The sequence below is a fragment of the Bombina bombina genome, chromosome 1, assembly GCF_027579735.1.
Source record: "Bombina bombina isolate aBomBom1 chromosome 1, aBomBom1.pri, whole genome shotgun sequence".
Classification (NCBI taxonomy): Eukaryota; Metazoa; Chordata; class Amphibia; order Anura; family Bombinatoridae; genus Bombina; species Bombina bombina.
The window spans coordinates 823379145-823402524 of record NC_069499.1 but is presented as its reverse complement, the minus strand read 5'-3'; the positions used below and the strand labels follow the sequence as shown (position 1 = coordinate 823402524).

The 23380-nt window shown below is 40.3% G+C and overlaps 1 protein-coding gene across 2 annotated transcripts in view; it reads left to right on the top strand.

The window, feature by feature from the left end:
* The window catches only part of LOC128646015 (zinc finger protein 432), an 80283-nt gene that overhangs the window by 31427 nt on the left and 25476 nt on the right, over positions 1 to 23380 (top strand). For both annotated transcript variants that reach the window (XM_053699405.1, XM_053699406.1), the window contains exon 6: positions 19988 to 20092. In XM_053699405.1, coding sequence (XP_053555380.1) covers positions 19988 to 20092 — 105 coding nt within the window. The remainder of the gene's footprint in view (positions 1 to 19987; positions 20093 to 23380) is intronic.

Genomic DNA, 23380 nt, shown 5'->3' with positions numbered 1-23380 from the left:
GTGTAGGGCGTACCATCGGCCCTAGCCCCCGGTTGTCGCAACAGAAGCTATGGAAGCAACAATGGAGACCTATCCTGTTGATCCGGTTCTCCCTACACAAGACGTTATAACTTCTATACAAGACCTATTTCTCCCGGCATTGAATAAGCTGGAATATTCCTTACAAAGACTGCTTATAGAAGCCCGAATTGCAGATCCCTTGCGCTCTGCAGCAAAAAGGCGCCAAATCAATGAGAGGGACTGCATGACTCCAGCGGAACATACTGAGAGATTCCAGGGGCGGCGGATGGGGTCTCCATCACATAACTCACTTGCATCAGCTCAATGCCCCGCAGTACAGCTCAGGGAGGAGGAAGCCACTACAGACATGAAAGACACAATGGCGAACAGCAGATCCCTGCTGTGATATGATTTTGACATTTATTCTCTCTCCCAACAATCCTTAAATAAAGCTATCTCGCAAGCTATAAACCAGCAACATGATAGGGGGGTACATCGAAGTTTACAACCGCAAGCGACTCAGCTAATGCTAACACCTACAATGGAATTGCTGGCAGATACACCGCCTGGGCTCACTGCAATCACAGAAGGCGCGGCTATGGTCTATTACCAGCATGTGCAGCTGTTGGCGAGTGAATCACCTCTCCCATGCTGTCCTACACACCAAGGGCGCTGGCTACCGGACCCATCTTATCCATCGCTGGCTCAAGGCAGGGTTGGTATCGGATAGAGTAGGAGGAACGCACGCAGGCTGACTCATGTGGTATTTGGACTGACGTTCCTCAGAATCTGACCGGCTCCCTCACACCGGACAAAATATGGTGTCAGATTGTGTAGAATTTCACGTTTTCTTTTTTAAAACCGAATCCATCCACTATATAAACATGTTGGACAGTTTATATTGTTGTCCTTACTTTGTTTGCTTTATGGGTCTCTAGCAATTTTAAGCTGATTTGTTTTTCTAACAAATATCCCTCTATGATTGGTATGCTGCAACAGATGTATTATGTTCAGTGGGGGTCGCTTTCAATGCAGTTTTCATGATATAGCTTATATGCTCCTCTTAGATTAAGGCAATCAATCATACTGTAACAGAAACAGTTCAAATGCAAGGTTGTTATTTTACTTATATTTGCTTGCAGACATGTTTATGAATAAGCTAAGCCGTGCAACTTATTATTTTTAGAAATATTTTTTCCCGCTTGGCACACTGCAACCCTTTAAGTTATTGACTGATCCGCACACATTTCCCCTAAATACACAGAACTGAGAGTTCAATCTGAAATATAAATTCTGTACTTTTCTACATTCTAATCACCAATTGGTCATAATTGTTCACTATATTCCTAACCTAATCTGGGTTGGCGGCGCAGGCGCGTTATACAAGATGTAAACTGAGTAAGCTAAGGGAGACAGATGCTGAACTATATGCAACATAGCCTGCTGGTAATCCATTAGTGTTCTAACCCAACTTAAAAATATACTATATATAGTTTTACCTATATAGTCTCTCCTTTTAAAATCAATCTTACTTGGCCATTATTTCACTGTTTAGCATCGCCATATGCTAGTGACAATTGTTAAATAAATTTACTAAATCCCCACAAAAATTTATCGCATCCTAGCTTAAGATGTTTATACTTATACAGGTCCCTTTACATTTTCCTAGACATTGTAGAAACAATGCTGCTTGCGCCACAACTCAGCTCATCATATTAAGCCCAGAGACAACCCTACACCTCTCCTTCTCAATTTTGCGTTATCTTTGTATACTAATACCCCTTCAGGTTGAATCTCTACCAGAAGTAACACCCTTTTTCATTCCTAAATTTTATGAAAACCTGAATATTGGAAATAGCATACCCGCTCCAGTGTGTGCTTATATGCCATGGTCTACATCATTAAATAAACAATAGCCATTACTATTAAGAACAATAAGGCTATACCCTATTGATGTAAGTTGTTTTTTTGTTTTTTTTTCCTTGAGTTAATTTTTGTTTTATTTTATTTTATTTTAGTATTAGTTTTATGTAGGTTAGTTAAATCAAGTTAGCTTATTAGTTTTAAAAAAATCCCAACATTGTGGTACAGGTGTGTTTCTTTATTTATATATCTATATATATATGTTTATCTGTGGAGAGCTCTCATATTCACAGCATTAATTCCTTCATATATATGCAAATGTATGCTGCCTCTTTTGACCTGTCATTTTTGCTTTCTAACGCACCCTGCGAGGTGGGAGGATGTTACACTATGTATGACTGTACACTTTGTTGGATATAAATAAAATATTTAAAAAAAAAATAAAAAAATAAAAAAATAAATAAATATAAAAAAATACAAAATAGTAGTAACAGTAATTACATTGCACACTTAGGATGTGTGTTTTTAACACAATCATCGGGCCCAGGTGTGGAGATTATCCCTTTTTGGACCCTCTCCGCCCCTGGCCCCTAGTTTTTTAGCCTGAATGTAGTAAATGTTGTGCCAATGGTCCATCCTAACTAATTCACCATCACTTGATTTTAGCATCACTTTTAATTATTTCTCACGTTTTCCCTTTTTTCCATTTTTGCACCTTAAATATTTTCTTTTTGATCCTCCCAATAGATCATAGAAAGTTATTCACTGATTTATTCACTTATACACCCACTTGAGATAGTACACGTTTACACCTGGTATATTTTTACAGGGACCAGTACTGGGACTGGTACTGCCCACTTCTGTGATTTTTTGTTCCATTGGCCGACACCCTTTATATAAATCTTTCACAGGTAACACCACTAGATCTCTGATGAAGCGCATGTGAGCATGCGCGAAACGCGTCAGATCTAGCACCCCTTGCACACCTGTGTTTGTGCTAACCACCTTTGTATACCAAATAAAGTCACCTGGCTTCAAGTTCCTGAGTCCTCGCTTTTCTTCTTGTATCCTAGTTCTACTGATTTGGGCGATACTACTCTTCAATTGAGAATTAGCTAGTCTGCCTCAACTTTCTGAGGATGAGTTAACCTCGGTTGCGTCTGATGGTGAAATTTCAGAGTCAGAGGTTAAGCCTTCTGCCTCAGAGGAACCTAGCTTTAGATTTAAATTTGAACATCTCTGTTTTCTTTTAAAGGTTATATCTACTCTGGAGGTTCTAGAAGCTAAGCTTCCTGAGGAACCTAAGATTCCTAAGTTAGATTAGGGTCTATGAGGACAAGAATGTCCCAGAGACTTTCCCAGTTCCTGTCCAAATGGCGTACATTATTGCAAATCAATGGGAAATGATTGGAATTCCTTTCTCTCCTTCCACAAATTTTAAAATATTATTTCCAGTTCCCGATTTTTATCTGGAAATTAACTCCATTCCTAAAGTGGATGGTGCCATTTTGATGCTCGTGAAACGCACTACTATTCCTCTAGAGAATAGCTCCTCTTTCAGGGATTCTATGGATAGGAAATTGGAAAGCTTCTTTAGAAGAATGTTCCAACATATGGGTTTCCTTATTAGTGTGACACTTTGTCTGAATTAATTGAAGTGGAATCCCCTCTTGAGGATATTCAGGAGAGGATCAAGGCTTTAATGATAGCCAACTCCTTTATCTGTGATGCTAATATGCAGATTGCTCCCTTGAATTCCAAAACTTCAGGTTTCGCCGTCCTGGCTCGCAGGGCCCTCTGGCTGAAATCCTGGTCCACTGATATGGTCTCAAAGTAAAGACTTCTCGCTTTACCATTCAAGGGAAAGGTTTTATTTGGACCAGGTCTGGACTCCATCATTTCCACTGTTACAGGGGGAATGGGTTCATTCCTTCCCCAAGATAAGAAGACTAGACCCAAAGGGCGTCAGTCATCTAATTTTCGTTCCTTTCGGTTAGACAAGACCCAGAGAACTTAATCATCCTCCAAGCCTGAACAGTCCAAGAGTACTTGAAAACCAAACCAGACTTGGAGCAAGTCCTAGCAGACCAAGAAGCGCACAGATAACAAATCTGCATGAAGGTGTCAGCCTCACATCCGGGATCGGATCGAGTAGGGGGCAGACTGTCCTCAGGGGATTGGGTTCAGTATGTTCAGGATCCTTGGGTATTAGACGTCGTATCTCAGGGATACAAAATAGGGTTCAAATCTTGTCCTCCAAGGGGCAGATTTCTCCTTTCAAGACTGTCTTCAAAACCAGAAAAGAGGGCAGCTTTCTTAGATTGTGTTCGGGATCTCTCCTCCCTGGGAGTAATCGTCCCGGTGCCCGCCTCAGAAAAGGGGCTAGGATTTTATTCAAACCTCTTTGTGTTTCCCAAAAAGTAGGGGACTTATCGTCCAATACTGGACATGAAATGTCTCAACAAGTTTCTCAGAGTTCCCTCCTTCAAAATCAAGACTTTCTGGTCCATCCTACCCCTGATTCAGGAAGGACAGGTTATGACTACAATCAATTTAAAGGATGCATACCTTCATGTTCCAATCCAAAAGGATCATTTTCAGTTCCTAAAGTTTGCGTTTCTGGACCTACATTTCCAGTTCATAGCCCTTCCATTTGGCTTAGCTACTGCTCCAAGAATATTTATGAAGGTCCTGGGAGCCCTTTTAGCAGTTGCCAGATCCCTGGGTATTGCAGTAGCCCCTTACCTGGACGATATATTGGTCCAGGCGGCATCTTTTCCTTTAGCAAGATGTCAGACAGAGTCTCTTCTGTGTCTCCTTCGGACACACGGATAGAAGATACATCTAGAAAAGAGTTCTCTTGTTCCCAGCACCAGAGTTGTTTTTCTAGGGACCATAATAGATTCATTCTCTATGAAGATATTTCTGACAGATCAGAGACATTCCAAGCTGGTGTCAGCTTGTCGATTCATTCAAGCCACTCTAAACCATTCAGTGGCTCAGTGTATGGAAGTTATTGGTCTCATGGTGTCCTCCATGGACATTATTCCTTTTGCTCACTTCCATCTTCGACCTCTACAATTACGCATGCTGAGGCAATGGAACGGAGATCACTTAAACCTGTCTCATCAGATCGTTCTGGACAAACTAACGATAGACTCTCTCTCTTGGTGGCTCTGTCAAGATCACCTGTCTGTAGGCACGTGCTTTTTGAGACCATCCTAGGAGTCCTAGGAAATCTGGGGTCCCAGGAAATCTCAGGGGACTTGGTCCCGAGAAGAATCATCTCTTCCAATCAACATCATGGAAATTCGGTCAATTTACAATGCTCTTAGGGCTTGGCCCCAACTTTGTTCTGCCCTTTATATCTGATTTCAGTCAGACAACATAATTTCTGTTGCTTACATAAATCATCAGGGAGGAACAAGAAACTCCCTAGCGAGGATGGAAGTGTCTCGAATTTTGCAATGGGTGGAATCTCACAATTGTCTTTTCCTCCTCCTGGTGGCCAGGTGTTGATATTCCCAACAGTAATGAATGAAGATGTGGACTCTCCCTGCCAGTAAAGAAAGGAATTTATCTGGTAAGCATAAATTTTGTTTTTTTTGAGAGCGAATAGAAAACCATTTAGATTACAAATCTGTTTACTATACATTTCTCGTACTTTGGGAATATGGGAAAAGAAAATCAGGTCTGTTGTAGTTTCTAATCAACATTACTAAATTGCAATTAAATGTTTATGAAAGTAAACATTAAACTTTCATGGTTAGATAGAGCATGCGATTTTAAAGGAATACAAAACTTAGCAGTGGCTTATACTTAATATAAATCTTTGCAATATATATTATTCGTCATTTTAAAAGGATGTTATTTTTTTAAACTTCATCTGTGCAGTGTCCATTACTTCATGTCACAGCCCTACAAGGGGACTGGGGTCTCTACCGGAAGGCTTATCTAGCTTGATGTCATAAATCTTCTAGAGTAACATGAACTGATTTACTATTAAGGGCCAGATTACAAGTGGCGAGCTTACAGTTACACTCAAGTAATATTGGGTTAATCACGGCTGTTTGTGCGCATCAGATGTAGTGCTCTTATTACAGATTGAAAGTAAACGTGATCACTTGAAGTTAATTGGCGTTTGAATAGCGTGACTTCAGAGCTCTGGTTAACTGTTTTGTAAACAAACCTATATATACAGTGCCCTCCACTAATATTGGCACCCTTGGTGAATATGAGCAAAGAAGGCAGTGATAATTTGTCTTTATTGTTTAATCTTTTGATCAAAAAGTACACAAAAATAATCTGCTCTCATGTATAGCAAACAATTGCAAACACAACACAGATTTATCCACAAAAAAAAAATCTTAGTTAAATATATGTGTGGCAGAATTATTGGCACTCCTATGAATTCATATGAGAAAAACTATATTTGAAGTATATTCCCATTGATATTTTAATTTTTTTAGTACACCTGGGTAACTAGGAACAGGAAACTGTTCAACCATGACTTCCTGTTTCACAGGGGTATAAATATGAGGTAACACATAGGCCAAATTCCGTTAGTCATTCATCACAAAAATGGGTCAAACCAAGGAATATAGCTGTGATGTGTGGCAAAAGGTTGCTGAGCTTAAAGGGATATTAAATCCAAATTTCTTTCCTAAGATATGGTGAGTCCACGGAATCATTAATTACTGTTGGGAATATCACTCCTGGCCAGCAGGAGAAGGCAAAGAGCACCACAGCGCAAAGCTGTTAAGTATCACTCCCGTTCCCACAATCCCCATTCATTCTCTTTGCCTTTGTACAAAGAGGAGGTGAATATTTTTCTACAAGCAAGTTTTTGGGGTCTAGCCATATTCCACTTTAATCTCTTAAGTAAGGGTTGTGGTGGCTTTCAAGCAGCTAGGATTTTGTAAGGTGGGCCTTACTGTGCTTTCCTAGTTTTGTGCTGCCCTATTATAGAAAAACAGAGTAGGTGACTCTGTTCTTTCTTTTTTTGCAGGTCTCTGTGAGGAACTGTGTCCTTACATACCTGGCGAGCTGTCTTCATGACGGACAGCGAATTTGGCAGGTAAGTGCCTGTTTTCCTTCCAGGTGGGGAGAAGTTATAAGCACTTACAATTTTCTATGCATTACTGAGACAGATAATCCTTATGTAAGGATAACTTGGACATGATACAGGGCATGGGGACTGAGACTCTACCCTTTCAGAAACAAAAAGGTTAATTAGGCATTTTTATTGAGCATTGGTCTGATGGGGAAGATGCGTCAGAGTAGGATTCTCTTATTATTACGGAGGGGATTTAGGAGTCTGAAGCCTAAATAGCACAGTGGGCTAATGAACAATATATTGGTATATATTTTAAAATGACCTGTGCTCAGTGGGCGGATTTTAATCTTTGTTCGTATAGTGTTTTTAACTTTAACTAAGACGGTTACTCAGGATTACGTAACCAGGAAGTAGCTTGTGTGGTATTTCGCGCCTCTCTATGGCATAGTCGTATTTCAGCCGATCACGTGAGCACTGACGGAGGGAGTGTGAGATATTGTCGCCCAGGTCCTTTTCTTCTGTGTCCGGAATTGGTGGCAGATAGAGGAGACAGACTTTTCAATTTTTCTGGTAAATTTGCACAAGTGATTTCTTTAGCAATCATGTCTGATACAGATCAGGATCAAATTCAGTTAAATGCATGTCTATTGTGTTTAGAAGCCCAGATTGCTTCGCCAATGCAGTTCTGTTCCTCATGTCTTAAAAAGACTTTACAGTGTAAAGAAAGAATTTTGATTGATGAGCCTAATGTCTCTCAGGATGATGCTGTTCAGGTAATACCACAGCCTTCTTCTAGAACGTCCCAAGCCGCAATGGCGTCACATGCAGTCCCCTGCAGTTCCTCTATAGCTCCCAACAGAGCATATTTGAAAGCAGAAATTGCAGCTCAGGTTTCTTCAACGGTATCTGCAGCATTAGCTGCTTTTCCTATGTTAAAGGGAAAGCGTAAGAGGAAAATGAATTCAGATAGCAAGGTCTCTGATTCCAGTGGTGTGTCACAGATGGCCCTTCTTCTTAAGTCTGATGAGGAAGATGCATCAGAATTTTCTGAGGGTGATATCTCAGATTCGGATAGTGTAAGTCCGTTGTCTGAAACTGATGGAAGTTCTTTCAGATTTAAGCTTGAACACCTTTGTGTTTTGTTAAAAGAGGTGTTGGCTACTTTAGACAATTCGGATACTCTTGTCTCTGTCCAGCCTAAGAAATCTAGTAAACTCAATAATTACTTTGAAATTCCTTCTTCTAAGGAGGTTTTTCCGGTTCCTGACCGGGCTTCGGACATTATTTCCCAGGAGTGGGAGAAGCCAGGGGTATCTTTTTCCCCGTCTCCTATTTTAAGGAAAATGTTTCCCGTTGCGGACTCCATTACGGAATCATGGCATTCTGTTCCTAAAGTAGAAGGGGCTATATCTACTCTTGCTAAGAGGAGAACTATTCCTATTGAGGATAGTTGCTCTTTCAAAGACCCTATGGACAAAAAGATGGAGGTATACTTAAAAAGAATGTTACGTTCTGGCAACCTGCAGTTTGCATTGCCGCTGTGACAAGTGCTGCATCTTACTGGTTTGATGCTTTGTCCAACTCTCTTCAGGTAGAAACTCCTTTAAGTTGATATTCAACATAGAATTAAAGCTTTTAAGTTGGCTAATTCCTTTATTTCGGATGCTATTTTGCAGGTGATTAGGCTGAGTGCCAGGTCATCTGGTTTTGCAGTGTTAGGCCGCAGAGTCTAGTGGCTCAAATCTTGATCAGCAGATGTCTCCTCTAAGGTTAAGCTTTTGGCTCTTCCTTATAAGGGTAAGGCATTGTTTGACCCAGGGTTAGCAGAAATTATTTCTGATATTACGGGTGGAAAAGGGTCTTTTCTACCTCAGGATAGAAAGAATAGAGCGAAAGGTCGTCAAAGTAATTTTCGTTACTTTCGTAATTTCAGAGGTAAGTCTTCCCCAGCTTCGTCCAAACAAGAGCAGACCAAGCCTTTCTGGAAACCCAGTCAGTCTTGGAACAAGGGGAAGCAATTGAAAAAGCCCACAGCTGACTCCAAGTCAGAATGAAGAAGGGGAGAAGGGTATCTTTGTTACACAAGCATCTGGCGGACGTGCCAGATGTGCAATCTTTTTGTCAGGCCTTGGTCAGAATCAGGCCTGTGTTTAAATCTGTTGCTCCACCTTGGAGCCTTAATCTTGTTCTCAAAGTTTTGCTTTGGAGCCTTAATCTTGTTCTCAAAGTTTTGCAACTGGCTCCGTTTGAGCCAATGCATGTCATAGATATTAAGCTGTTATCTTGGAAGGTTTTGTTTCTGACTGCTATTTCTTCTGCTCGGAGAGTTTCATAACTCTCAGCTATACAGTGCGATTAGTCTTATCTCATATTTCACAAGGCAGTTCTTCGTACCAAGTTTGGTTTTCTTCCTAAGGTTGTTTCGGATAGAAATATTAATCAGGAAATTGTGGTTCCTTCTCTCTGCCCTAATCCTTCTCATTGTCACGCTGCTCTAGCCGTTGCTAGGGGCGCGGCGTCTAGTTGCCAGGGGCTGTGTCGAGTCCGGATGCGTGCGGCGCTGACGTCATCGCCGCATGCTCCCCTCTCTCAGATGCCGGTCTGGATTCCTGTGGCGCGAATCCTGCAATAACGATCTATCACTGCCCAAGTATAGGTGTTACTTTGTGTGCTCCTGGGTGTGATAGATCGTTACTACAGTATTGCCTTAAAGTGTTTGAACCCTGCCTGTCTGACTACTCTACCTGTTATACCCCTGAATTGCTGGATTGATATACTGCTGCTGAACCCTGCCTGTCTGACTACTCTGCCTGTTTAACCCCTAAATTGCTAGACTGATATACTGCTGCTGAAGCCTGCCTGTTTAACCCCTAATTTGCTGGATTGATATACTGCTGCTGAACCCTGCCTGTCTGACTACTCTGCCTGTTTAACCCCTAAATTGCTAGACTGATATACTGCTGCTGAAGCCTGCCTGTTTAACCCCTAATTTGCTGGATTGATATACTGCTGCCGAACCCTGCCTGTCTGACCATTCTAGTGGTGTGCCCTTAGACTGCTTTACTGTTGCCAAATCCTGCCTGCCTGACCATTCTAGTGGTGTGCTCTGTTGCCAAACCCTGCCTGCCTGGCCATTCTAGTGGTTTGTCCTTAGACTGCTCTGCTGTTGCCGCTGGGGACTGTCTTGCCTGTGGTGAGTGCCGCCTTCCCCATCATACTAACTTTCTCTGCTCTTGGATATTCCCTATCATTCCGGCTCGACGCCGGGATAACAAGACTACTGGCCGAGTTCGGTCTGATAGAGGAGTATCCCATGAGCATTACACTCATAAGGAACGGTTGTTGCACAATCTAGATGTTGTACGGGCTCTTAAATTCGCAGTCTACTAAGGACTTTCGTCAGTCTTCTGCGTTGTTTTTTTGTTTTTCCGGGAAACGCAAAGGTCAGAAAGCTACTGCTACTTCTCTTTCTCTCTGGTTGAGAAGTACTATTCGTTTGGCATATGAGACTGCTGGTCAGCAGCCTCCTGAGAGAATTATGGCTCATTCTACCAGGGCTTTAAAAAATGAGGCCTCTGTGGAACAGATTTGCAAGGCTGCAACTTGGTCTTCTTTATATACCTTTTCCAAATTTTATAAATTTGATACTTTTGCCTCAGGTGAGGCTTCTTTTGGGAGAAAGGTTCTTCAAGCGGTTGTGCCTTCTGTTTAGGCGACCTGTCTTGTCTCTCCCTAATCATCTGTGTCCTCTGGCTTGGGTATTGGTTCAGCCAGTAATTGATGATTCCATGGATTCACCATATCTTAGGAAAGAAAACAAAATTTATGCTTACCTAATACATTTATTTATTTCCGGATATGGTGAGTCCACGGCCCCGCCCTTTGTTTTAAAACCGTTTTTTTTTACTAAACCTCAGGCACTTCTACAACTTGTGTTACTCCCTTTCTCCTTTTCCTTTATTCAAATGACTGGGGATTGTGGAAAGGGGAGTGATACTTAAAGTGAATGTAAATTTTCTAAGATTGCATTATATATAATAGTAGCTATTCATACGCTAACGAATACCGCCACAATTATTTTTAAAAAAAATGTATTATTGCGATGTTATTTTATCATATAATCATCGCTCATTCACTTACCCGCTCCTCCCACTCTCATTTTCCTTATTCTACCCCATCTAATGTAAACAGCGGCTCCACCCGCTGTTTACATATCGGCACTGCGCGCTCCCGTGAATTATTTCAATTGCGCATGCGTTACTCCTGTTTCCTGTTTACATCAACATAGTATTCATTGAATGAGTCTAACACCATTCAATGAAAACTATTGTTGCGAGTGTTGAGGGACAGGAGCGAAGTCTATAATTTTAGCCCTAATTCTCAATCTACTATCGATTGTAAGTAAATCATTTAGGTGGAAAATAATTTACTTTTAAATAGCATTCAAAATTTGTAATAATAAATCTCAAGCAATAATGTATTATATATAACTTGCTAAATATAAATATTTCGAAGGATCAATGCAATATAGAAATCGTTTATTTAGTCTGCAAGGATGAATATCAAGACAGCTTTATTTTTGATTTAGAAAAAAACTATTTTTATAAAATGAACATCTTTATTTTTCATTATCGTATTTCGTTTAGCCAACCATTGAATTATATATATATATATATATATCGACCCTATATATAAAGTTCTACATATATATTTTATATATACCAATAGATATAAATCGATATATATATTTATATATACATATATACAACTATATATATATATATAAAGAGAAATAAATATATCCATTAAAATATATATATATATATATATATACACATAAAAATATAAATATATATATATATATATATATATATTTATATAGAATTTTTTTTATATATCTATTTATATATATTTATAGATATATATATACATATATATAAGTATATATATATATATATTTATACACATGTCTAAGTATATGTTTATCTATCTTTCTATCTATTTACATCTATTTATCTATTTTTCTTTATGCACATATATATATATATATATATATATATATATATATATATATATATATATATATATATAATTTAAAAATATGTGAATATATAAATAGATAGTTGATTTTTCTCTCTCTCTATCTCAGTGTCACTCTATCTCTGTCTCTCTCTCTCTCTCTTTCTATCTCTCTGTCTCTCTCTATCTTTCTCTCTCTATCTCTCTTTCTCTCTGTGTCTCTCTCTGTTTCTCTCTTTCTCTCTCTCTCTCTCTCACACTCTCTCTGTGTCTCTTTCTATTTCTATTTGTCTCTCTCTCTATCTGTGTGTCTCTCTCTCTATATCTTTCTGTCTCTCTCTCTTTCTCTTTGTGTGTGTTTCTCTCTCTCTCTCTCTCTGTGTCTCTCTCTCTCACACTCGCTCTGTGTCTCTCTCCTTCTATTTTTATTGTCTCTCTCTCTATCTGTGTGTCTCTCTCTCTATATCTGTCTTTCTCTCTCTCTTTCTCTTTGTGTGTGTTTCTCTCTCTCTCTCTGTGTCTCTCTCTCTCACGCTATCTCTGTGTCTCTCTTTTTCTAGTTTTATTTTTCTCTCTCTCTATCTGTGTGTCTCTCTCTCTAAATTTGTCTGTCTCTCTTTCTTTCTCTTTGTGCGTGTTTCTCTCTCTCTCTCTTTCTCTCTCTCTCTCTCTCACACTCTCTCTGTGTCTCTTTCTATTTTTATTTGTCTCTCTCTCTATCTGCGTGTCTCTCTCTCTATATCTTTCTGTCTCTCTCTATTTCTCTTTGTGTGTGTTTCTCTCTCTCTCTCTCTCTGTGTCTCTCTTTCTCACACTCGCTCTGTGTCTCTCTCCTTCTATTTTTATTGTCTCTCTCTCTATCTGTGTGTCTCTCTCTCTATATCTGTCTTTCTCTCTCTCTTTCTCTTTGTGTGTGTTTCTCTCTCTCTCTCTGTGTCTCTCTCACACTATCTCTGTGTCTCTCTCTTTCTATTTTTATTTGTCTCTCTCTCTCTATCTGTGTGTCTCTCTCTCTACATTTGTCTGTCTCTCTCTCTTTCTCTTTGTGCGTGTTTCTCTCTCTCTCTTTCTCTCTCTCTCTCTCTCTCTCTCTCTCTCACACTCTCTCTGTGTCTCTCCTTCTATTTTTATTTGTCTCTCTCTCTATCTGTGTGTCTCTCTCTCTATATCTTTCTGTCTCTCTCTTTTTCTCTTTGTGTGTGTTTCTCTCTCTCTGTGTGTCTCTCTCTCTTTCATACTATCTCTGTGTCTCTCTCTTTCTATTTTTATTGTCTCTCTCTCTATCTGTGTGTCTCTCTCTCTATATCTGTCTTTCTCTCTCTCTTTCTCTTTTTTTGTGTGTTTCTCTCTCTCTCTCTCTCTCTGTCTCTCTCTCTCACACTATCTCTGTGTCTCTCTCTTTCTATTTTTATTTGTCTCTCTCTCTATCTGTGTGTCTCTCTCTACATTTGTCTGTCTCTCTCTTTTTCTCTTTTTTTGTGTGTTTCTCTCTCTCTCTCTGTGTCTCTCTCTCTCACACTATCTCTGTGTCTCTCTATTTCTATTTTTATTTGTCTCTCTCTCTATCTGTGTGTCTCTCTATATACATTTGTCTGTCTCTCTCTCTTTCTCTTTGTGCGTGTTTCTCTCTCTGTGTCTCTCTCTCTTTCATACTATCTCTGTGTCTCTCTCTTTCTATTTCTATTTGTCTCTCTCTCTATCTGTGTGTCTCTCTCTCTATATCTTTCTGTCTCTCTCTCTTTCTCTTTGTGTGTGTTTCTCTCTCTCTCTCTCTGTGTCTCTCTCTCTCACACTCGCTCTGTGTCTCTCTCCTTCTATTTTTATTGTCTCTCTCTCTATCTGTGTGTCTCTCTCTCTATATCTGTCTTTCTCTCTCTCTTTCTCTTTGTGTGTGTTTCTCTCTCTCTCTCTGTGTCTCTCTCTCTCACGCTATCTCTGTGTCTCTCTTTTTCTAGTTTTATTTTTCTCTCTCTCTATCTGTGTGTCTCTCTCTCTAAATTTGTCTGTCTCTCTTTCTTTCTCTTTGGGCGTGTTTCTCTCTCTCTTTCTCTCTCTCTCTCTCTCACACTCTCTCTGTGTCTCTTTCTATTTTTATTTGTCTCTCTCTCTATCTGCGTGTCTCTCTCTCTATATCTTTCTGTCTCTCTCTATTTCTCTTTGTGTGTGTTTCTCTCTCTCTCTGTGTCTCTCTTTCTCACACTCGCTCTGTGTCTCTCTCCTTCTATTTTTATTGTCTCTCTCTCTATCTGTGTGTCTCTCTCTCTATATCTGTCTTTCTCTCTCTCTTTCTCTTTGTGTGTGTTTCTCTCTCTCTCTCTGTGTCTCTCTCACACTATCTCTGTGTCTCTCTCTTTCTATTTTTATTTGTCTCTCTCTCTATCTGTGTGTCTCTCTCTCTACATTTGTCTGTCTCTCTCTCTTTCTCTTTGTGCGTGTTTCTCTCTCTCTCTTTCTCTCTCTCTCTCTCTCTCTCTCTCTCTCTCTCTCTCTCTCACACTCTCTCTGTGTCTCTCCTTCTATTTTTATTTGTCTCTCTCTCTATCTGTGTGTCTCTCTCTCTATATCTTTCTGTCTCTCTCTCTTTCTCTTTGTGTGTGTTTCTCTCTCTCTGTGTGTCTCTCTCTCTTTCATACTATCTCTGTGTCTCTCTCTTTCTATTTTTATTGTCTCTCTCTCTATCTGTGTGTCTCTCTCTCTATATCTGTCTTTCTCTGTGTGTTTCTCTCTCTCTCTCTCTCTCTGTCTCTCTCTCTCACACTATCTCTGTGTCTCTCTCTTTCTATTTTTATTTGTCTCTCTCTCTATCTGTGTGTCTCTCTCTACATTTGTCTGTCTCTCTCTTTTTCTCTTTTTTTGTGTGTTTCTCTCTCTCTCTCTGTGTCTCTCTCTCTCACACTATCTCTGTGTCTCTCTATTTCTATTTTTATTTGTCTCTCTCTCTATCTGTGTGTCTCTCTATATACATTTGTCTGTCTCTCTTTCTCTTTGTGCGTGTTTCTCTCTCTGTGTCTCTCTCTCTTTCATACTATCTCTGTGTCTCTCTCTTTCTATTTTTATTGTCTCTCTCTCTATCTGTGTTTCTCTCTCTTTATATCTGTCTTTCTCTCTCTCTTTCTCTTTTTTTGTGTGTTTCTCTCTCTCTCTCTCTGTCTCTCTCTCTCACACTATCTCTGTGTCTCTCTCTTTCTATTTTTATTTGTCTCTCTCTCTATCTGTGTGTCTCTCTCTCTACATTTGTCTGTCTTTCTCTCTTTCTCTTTGTGCTTGTTTCTCTCTCTCTCTCTTTCTCTCTCTCTCTCTCTCTCTCTCTCTCACACTCTCTCTGTGTCTCTTTCAAGTTTAATTTATACTAGACTGTCCCTTTAACTATAGGAGTTTCTGCATATGTGACGAGACATGCTTCTCTGTAATCCTCATTCCCTATCTCTGCTGATTTTTCGCTCTCAGGTTGCAAATTTTCCCTGCTGCATATTCCTATTGCCATAAAATTGTATTTCCTTTTATTAAAGGGATTGTTGAAACGTTTTCTCAAATGTGATAAGTATTATTTATATGTGTGCTATATATGTTGTTATAGCAATTTTAAGTCTGTTATACAAGCTTTAGTGGTCAGCTTTTCATTAATAGACTTATTTTGGTGTTCTCTCTGCTTTGCATAGTTTAAGGGTTGCCTTAATACATAACGTTATGTTGAGCCTAGAATCTATGTATTCTGGAGCTCCTTTCAGTATTTTGCTATTCTGAGCTTCTCAGAAAGTTAACTGCATCTTTTTCTACTTTATTATATAGATTTGTGATGCATTTCCATGCCATATTAGTTATCTCAGGAAGTTTCTGCCTTTTTCTTGGGCAGTTTCCTATATCTAATTTTATTAATTGGTGTGGTCTGCCACCTGGTGGCATTTAATGATATTTTATGTAACTTTCTTTTACTGCTTTCTTTATACAGTGATAGAGGTTCTCAGGGGTTCTGGATGACAATTTTTCTGCTTAAGATATACTGTTTCTCAGCTAGTTCTACTTTTAGGCTGGTATTGACATGTCTTTCTGACGTACATTGGCGTATGTTTTGTGCTGCTCTGGCTCTCTTTCATAGCCCAGCAGTTCAGGTTTACAATCCTGTCTTCCCTAATGCTTGGAAATCTGTGCAGGTTTTCAGTATAGGGTGGATACCATATGACAAAAAGAGAGTCCGGAATCCAATCCAAGTATAGGATAAAACGTAAACTTTATTCTTCCATGAAGTAAAAAATCAGTACGAATAAGAGAGTATAGGGTGTTATTTATAAATCTATGGTCTGTACCATGTATTATCCTGTTTCTTAGTGTTTTTGGACACAACATTTTTCTATGAACTGATTTTATGTTACCTCATGTTGAGGTGAGATATAGTTATGTCTGTGACATACGTTTCTCTGGGCGACGTTTATATCTTTGCCCATTCGGACGTATTTTTATTTTCTCTTCATATTATGGTGATTATGTGAGGAAAAGTAATTTGGTGGCTCAGTGGAAAAATCACTGGACTACAACTCCAGTGTTCAAGACCCGATGGGGGCATGATACTTCCACCAGTGCCCATGTTCAGTGACTTGGGCTGTAATCTTCTTTCTGTGACATCTTGTTTTTACAGGATGGTATGTTCATATATATAGTTCTTGGGATCATCCTTAGGACTCTCTTATAATAATTTCATCTTCTCTTGTAGAGGAGATTTTGTTTTTTTGCCATGGTGATAGTATCTCAGGGATTCGACTCAAGTATTGTCTCCCCAGAGGCAGATTTTTTTTCTGTCTCGATTATCTTCAATCCAAGTTAAGAAAGAGGCCTTCTTAAACTGCGTATAGGACCTATTGTCCCTAGGAGTGGTTGTTTCAGTTCCCATAGAGGAACTGGGTTACGGATTTTATAAAATCTCTTTGTGGTTCTCATTAAGGGTGGAAATTTCAATCCTATCCTAGACCTACAGTGTCTCATCTCATTCCTCAGGGTTCCATCCTTCAAAATGGAAACTATTCATTCCATTCTTCCATTTGTTCAGGAAGGTCAGTTCATGACACCATAGACCTGAAGGACGCATATCTTCATGTCTCCATTCACAGGGATCATAACCAATTTCTGAGGTTTGCCTTTTTGGACAAGCAATTCCAGTTTTTTGCACTTCCATTTGGTCTTGTCACAGCTCCCAGAATATTCAAAGGTTCTGGGGCCCTTTTGGCGGTGGTCAGATCACAGGGAATTGCAGTGGCACCTTACCTAGACGACATCTTATTTCAGGCATCATCTTTTCAACTAGCAAAATCTCATTACATTCCCACAGATGGCAAGTGTATCTGGAAGAGAGTTCCCTTGTTCCAGCTACAAGGGTGTGTTTCTTAGGAACAGTCATAGATTCCCTGTCCTGACGGATGCAAGGAAATCCAAACTTCTTGCTTCATGCCTTTCTCTCCAGTCCGCTACTCGTCTATCAGTAGCTCAATGCATGGAGGTGATTGGTCTGATGGTTGCTTCCATGGACATCATTCCTTTACTTGGTTCCATCTGAGACCTCTGCAACTATGCATGCTCAGTCAATGGAATGGAGACCATTCAGATTTATCGCAAAGGATAGATCTGGATCCTCTAACAAGAGACTTTCTCTCGTGGTGGATTTCACAGGAACATCTGTCTTGGGGCACTTGCTTCCTGAGATCTTCCTGGGTGATTGTGACTACGGACACCAGCCTGTTAGGCTGGGGAGCAGTTTGGGGCTCTCTAAAAGCTCAGGGCCTGTGGACTCAGGAGGAGTCCTCTCTTCCCATAAACATCTTCGAGTTGAGAGCAATCTTCAATGCCTTGACAGCTTGGCCTAAATTATCTTTAGTCCGGTTTATCAGATTCCGGTCGGACAACTTCACCTCAGTGACTTACATCAACCACCAGGGAGGAACTCGGAGTTCCTTGGCTATGAAGGAAATGACCCGCATTCTGCAGTGGGCGGAAGCTCACAATTGTCTCCTATTTGCTATCCACTTTCCAGGAGTGGACAACTGGGAGGTGGATTTTCTGAGCAGACAGACTTTTCATTCCGGGGAATGGGCTCTCCATCCGGAGGTATTCTCAAAGATAACCCTCAGGTGGGGGGTTCCAGAGTTGGATCTCATGGCGTCTCATCAAAAGTCCAAAGTATGGTTCAAGGTCAAGAGATCCTCAGGCCGCTCTGATAGATGCCCTAGCGGTTCTTTGGATCTTCTCTCTGGCATACCTGTTTCCTCCGTTTGCTCTCCTTCCACGAGTCATTGCTTGTATCAAACAGGAGAGTGCATCTATAATTCTAATAGCTCCTGCGTGGCCTCGCAGGATCTGGTTTGCGGATTTGGTGAAGATGTCATCTCTTTCACCTTGGAGGTTATCTCTGAGGAGGGACCTTCTACTTCAGGGTCTATTCCTGGATCCAAATCTGGATTCTCTGAAGCTGACAGCTTAGAGATTGAACTCCAAGTTTTATCTAGACGTGGTTTTTCTGAGGCGGTCATTGATACCATGCTTCAGGCTCGTAAACCTGTTACTTGCAGGATTAGGATTTACCATAAAGTATGGCGTAAATACCTTTATTGGTGTGAATCTAAGGGTTTCTCCTGGAGCCAGGTGAGGATTCCCCGCATTTTATCCTTTCTTCAGGATGATCTGGAGAAAGTGTTGTCAGTCAGTACTCTGAATGGTCAGATACTGTTTATTCTTTTGCACAAACGCCTGCCAGATGTTCAGGCTTTTGTTCAGGCCCTGGTCAGAATCAGGCCTGTGTTCAAACCTGTTGCTCCTCCTTGGAACCTTAACCTTGTTCTTAGAGTATTGCAGCAGGCTCCGTTTGAGCCGATGCATTCTGTTGATATTAAATTGTTATCTTGGAAGGTTTTGTTTCTTCTTGCTATTTCTTCTGCTCGCAGATTATTTGAGTTTTCGGTTCTGCAGTGTGATTCCCCGTACCTTATTTTTCATGCAGATAAGGCAGTCCTTATCTGCCTAAGGTTGTGTCGGATCGAAACATTAATCAGGAAATTGTTGTTCATTCTTTTTGTTTTAATCCTTCTTCCCATAAGGAACGTCTTTTGCATAACCTGGATGTTGTGCGTGCTCTAAAATTTTACCTCCAAGCAACTAAAGATGTTCGGCAATCTTCTGCCCTGTTTGTGGTTTTCTCTGGCAAGCGTAAGGGTCAGAAGGCCACTTCTCCTACCCTTTCGCTCTGGTTAAGAAGTGTTATCCGTTAAGCTTATGAGACAGCTGGACAGCCTCCTGAGAGAATTACGGCTCATTCCACTAGGGCTGTCTCCTCTTCCTGGGCTTTCAAAAGTGAAGTTTCTGTGGAGCAGATTTGCGAGGCGGCAACATTGTCCTCTTTGCATACTTTTTCCATATTCTACAAATTTGGTACTTTTGCCTCGACTGAGGCCTCTTTTGGGAGAAAGGTTCTTCAAGCGGTGGTGCCTTCTGTTTAGGTCCTCCTGCCTTGTTCTCCATCCCTTTTCATTCTGTGTCCTCTAGCTTGGGTATTGGTTCCCACTAGTAATTGGAATGGAGTCGTGGACTCTCCATACCATAGGAAAGAAAACAACATTTATGCTTACGTGATAGATTTCTTTCTTTCCGGGCATGGAGAGTCCACGATCCCGCCCTCTTTTCAATTTTAATTCGTCAGTCTTTTTGAGTAAACCTCAGGCACCTCTACACGCTTGTCTTTCTTCTTTTTCCATTTTCCTTCGACTGAATGACTGGGGATTATGGGTAATGGAAGTTACACTTAACAGCTTTGCTGGGGTGCTCTTTGCCTCCTCCTGCTGGACAGGAGTTGAATATCCCACTAGTAATTAGAATGGAGTTGTGGACTCTCCATGCCCGGAAATAAATACATTTATCAGGTAAGCATAGATTTTGTTTTTTTGAACGAAAGATCAAAAGGTTAAACAAAATAATGACACATTTTTACAGCCTTTTTTGCTCTTATTTACCAAGGATGCCAATAAGTCTATAAATGTATACATATGTATTTCTCGCTTTATTTTTGTACAGGTGAAGACCATGATGAAATTGTATTAAAAAATGAAGAAATGGAGCTGTGTGAAAAGAGTGAGTCTGAAACTCCAAAGCAGGAAATCTGTGATAATAATAGTACAAGTAAGTTGACCTGTAAAGAACACTGGTTACCACCCATGTTTACTCTTTGCTCATGAACCCCTTGGTCTAAAAACAGTGATCACCTGCCCCACTAGAAACCTGGTGATTCTAGTGGTGGGGGAGGGGCTGCTACAGAGTTTAATTAGAGGTTTATGAAACCCCTCATGTGAAAGAGGGAATTGTCCTCTTTTATATAAGGGGTCACACGCTCCTCTAATTTTCAGGCGATCACCATGATAACAGCTAAAACACTCCCAGGGTGTGAAAATGGATCAGCAGCAAAAGGGTTAAAACAAATAAAAAAAGGCTAATTTTAGCCTTTTTTTTAATGCTGAGAGCAGTACCACATTCATAAACACAAACTCAAAGCTAATGCAGGAATTGATTGATTACTATGCTTTGTTCACTTACAAATTAGCAATCAGTGGCCACAACAAAATAGCAATTTGATTCTACATCACATAGGCTGGTGTATGGATCAAGAGTAACTAATGGTGAAACATTTTTATTATTCTAAAAGGGTATAATAGTACGAGCTAACACTCACATTTTTCTTCTGCACAATCACTAAACAATCTTTGAGCTCTTGCTATGGTGCTTGTGTACAATCTGCTGAAAGTGCTGCAGCCTTCCCAAAGGCTGGTGTTATAGCTAATCACAAGCCGTATAGCCATCGTCTCAACCTGTAACTAAAGCTTGCTGATGATGCCTTTGAAGTTCTTTAGCACTATGAGCAAATCTTTGAGATTTAGTTCAAATCACTTATTTATTTTTAAAGACACGATGCGTCCACGGATTTCATCCTTGTGGGATTAAGCCTCCTGGTCAGCAGGAGGAGGCAAAGAGCACCACAGCAGAGCTGTATATATAGCTCCCCCCTTCCCTCCCACTCCAGTCATTTTCTTTGCCTACGTTAGTGATAGGAGATGGCAAAGTGAGGTGTTAGTTTTTGATTCTTCAATCAAGAGTTTTTTTATTTTAAAAACAGTGCCAGAGTGTGCTGTTTTATTTAGGGTGTAGTCGTAGTCCATATCAGTCTCTACAGAAGAGCATTTGGTGGCTTTAGAGCAATATAAACTGGTGGGACATAATTCTCACTGCGCCTCCCATACATGGTTTGCTGCCCTAGTAGCAAAAGTCTGAGGGAAGAGAGAGACTCAGTACTTTTTTATTTCCACAGGCCAATGTTCCCAACGGCTTACATTATTAAATTAGCAGCCGACAGGGAGGTTTGTTCCTCTTCAGGATATGGGTGTTGTGTATGAATGGTACATGTCCCCACTCCCAACGGCTTACAATACTAAGATTAGCAGCCGACAGGGAGGGTTATTTTTATTCAGTATACGAATGTAATACATGAATACATGTCCCTGCTCCCAACGGCTTACAATTCTAAAATTAGCAGCCGACGGGGAGGTTTATGCTAGTTCAGCTCGAGAATGTGATGCATGAATGGTGCATGTTCCTGTTCCCAACGGCTTACAATACTAAACTAACAGCCGACAGGGAGGTTTATCTCTCTTCAGTATGAAAGTGCTATGCATGACTGGTACATGTTCCCGCTCCCAACGACTTGCAATACCAAGATTAACAGCTGACAGTGAGGTTTATATCTCTTCAGTATGAAGGTGTTATGAATGGATGGTACATGCCCCTGCTCCCAACGGCCTACAGTACTAAATTTAGTAGCCGACAGGGAGGTTTATTCTCTTCACTTTGAAGGTGTTAGGAATATTTGGGCATGTTTTGCTCCCTACGGCTTACAATACCGAAATTAGCAGCTGCCAGGGAGATTTATACTGCTTCAGCATGAAAATGTTATGATTGGTGCAGGTTTTGCTCCCTATGGTTTACAATACTAAGATTAACAGCCGACAGGGAGGTTTATACTAGTTCATCTTGAAACTGTGATACATGAAAGGTACATATCCCTGTTCCTAACGGCTTACATTACTAAACTATCAGCCGACGGGGAGGGTTATTCTCTTCAATATGAAGGGTTAAGCATGATTGGTGCAGGTTTCGCTCCCTATCTCTTATCTCTTATATTCCAATATAACAGCTGACAGGGAGATCTATTATAATTCTACCCGACAGTGGTATCCAACATTTCAAGGTTCCCAACGGCTTGTATCAATTTGGAGCCGACTAGGAGGTTTGTTTATTTTTTCTAAAATGTTCATGTTGGATGTTAGTTCTTCCGATGGCTTCATTTTGTTATACTTTAAGCCGTCCGGGAGATTTGGTGAAATACGCCCACGATGGGCGGAGCTAAGATCCGCGCCTTTGTTTGCGCGCCATTTTGTGCTCGGAACGATGGTTTCCAGAAAAAATGTGTTTTAAGTGCTTGAGATGTCTTCTCTTCTTCATTCAGCAGAAAGACTTTGCAAGAAGCTCTATGAAGTTTTTTAGTGGTCAAGATGCCTTCTTTGCTGCGTTAGATAAAAATATACAGCAGAGAGACTTCACAAGCACAAAGCACTTAAGAGTGTGTTTTTTTACTTATCCGGATTCCTAATTCTTATTTGTGTTCCATCTGGTGACAGACAGACTTCTAGGATTAGCTGAAGTCTGGAGATTCTTTCTTATACGTTACATAAAACATTTAAAGATACAGTATCATACATTTTTGATCTATCATTTATAGTCACAGTAATTCATTTTGTTTTGATAAAAAGTGAATAGAGATGTGACCTGGACGTTATGTCTTTTTACTAATGTGGAACATGCAAGGATTTTTCTGTTTCCCATATATTAAGAGATATCCTTTTTTTATAGTCAATATTGTCTCAGAAGCTGCATGAGGCGTTCTGACAATGTTTAATATTTTCCACAGGTTTGCTCTTATGTCCTAAGGACTTAGCATTTACCAGGCTTCCTCCATAACCCCCTTTTGGAGTTATCCTGTCAGGCATCATTTCCTTTTTGGGCAAGGAAAGCACAAGGGGAACTCTTAACATTCAGTGAGCGAGGTTTCTTTCACAGTAGTTGCTATTTCAGGATATGAAAACCCAGCAGAAAAGTAGACTCCTCTTCTTTTTCTAAAAGGAAGGAAACTAAGTCAACTTGGAGTACCAACCAATCTTGGAACAGGGGTAAACGATCCAAGAAGCATGTTGCTGATTCCAAATCAGCATGAAGGGTTTGCTCCCGGCCCAGGACCAGATCTGGTAGGGTACAGACTTCCTTCTTCATTTTGGTGTGGCTGCGAGATGTTCGGGACCCCTGAGCTATAGAATAGTGTCTCGGGTTCCAATCTGGAGTTCAGTAATTCTTTCCCCGAAGAAG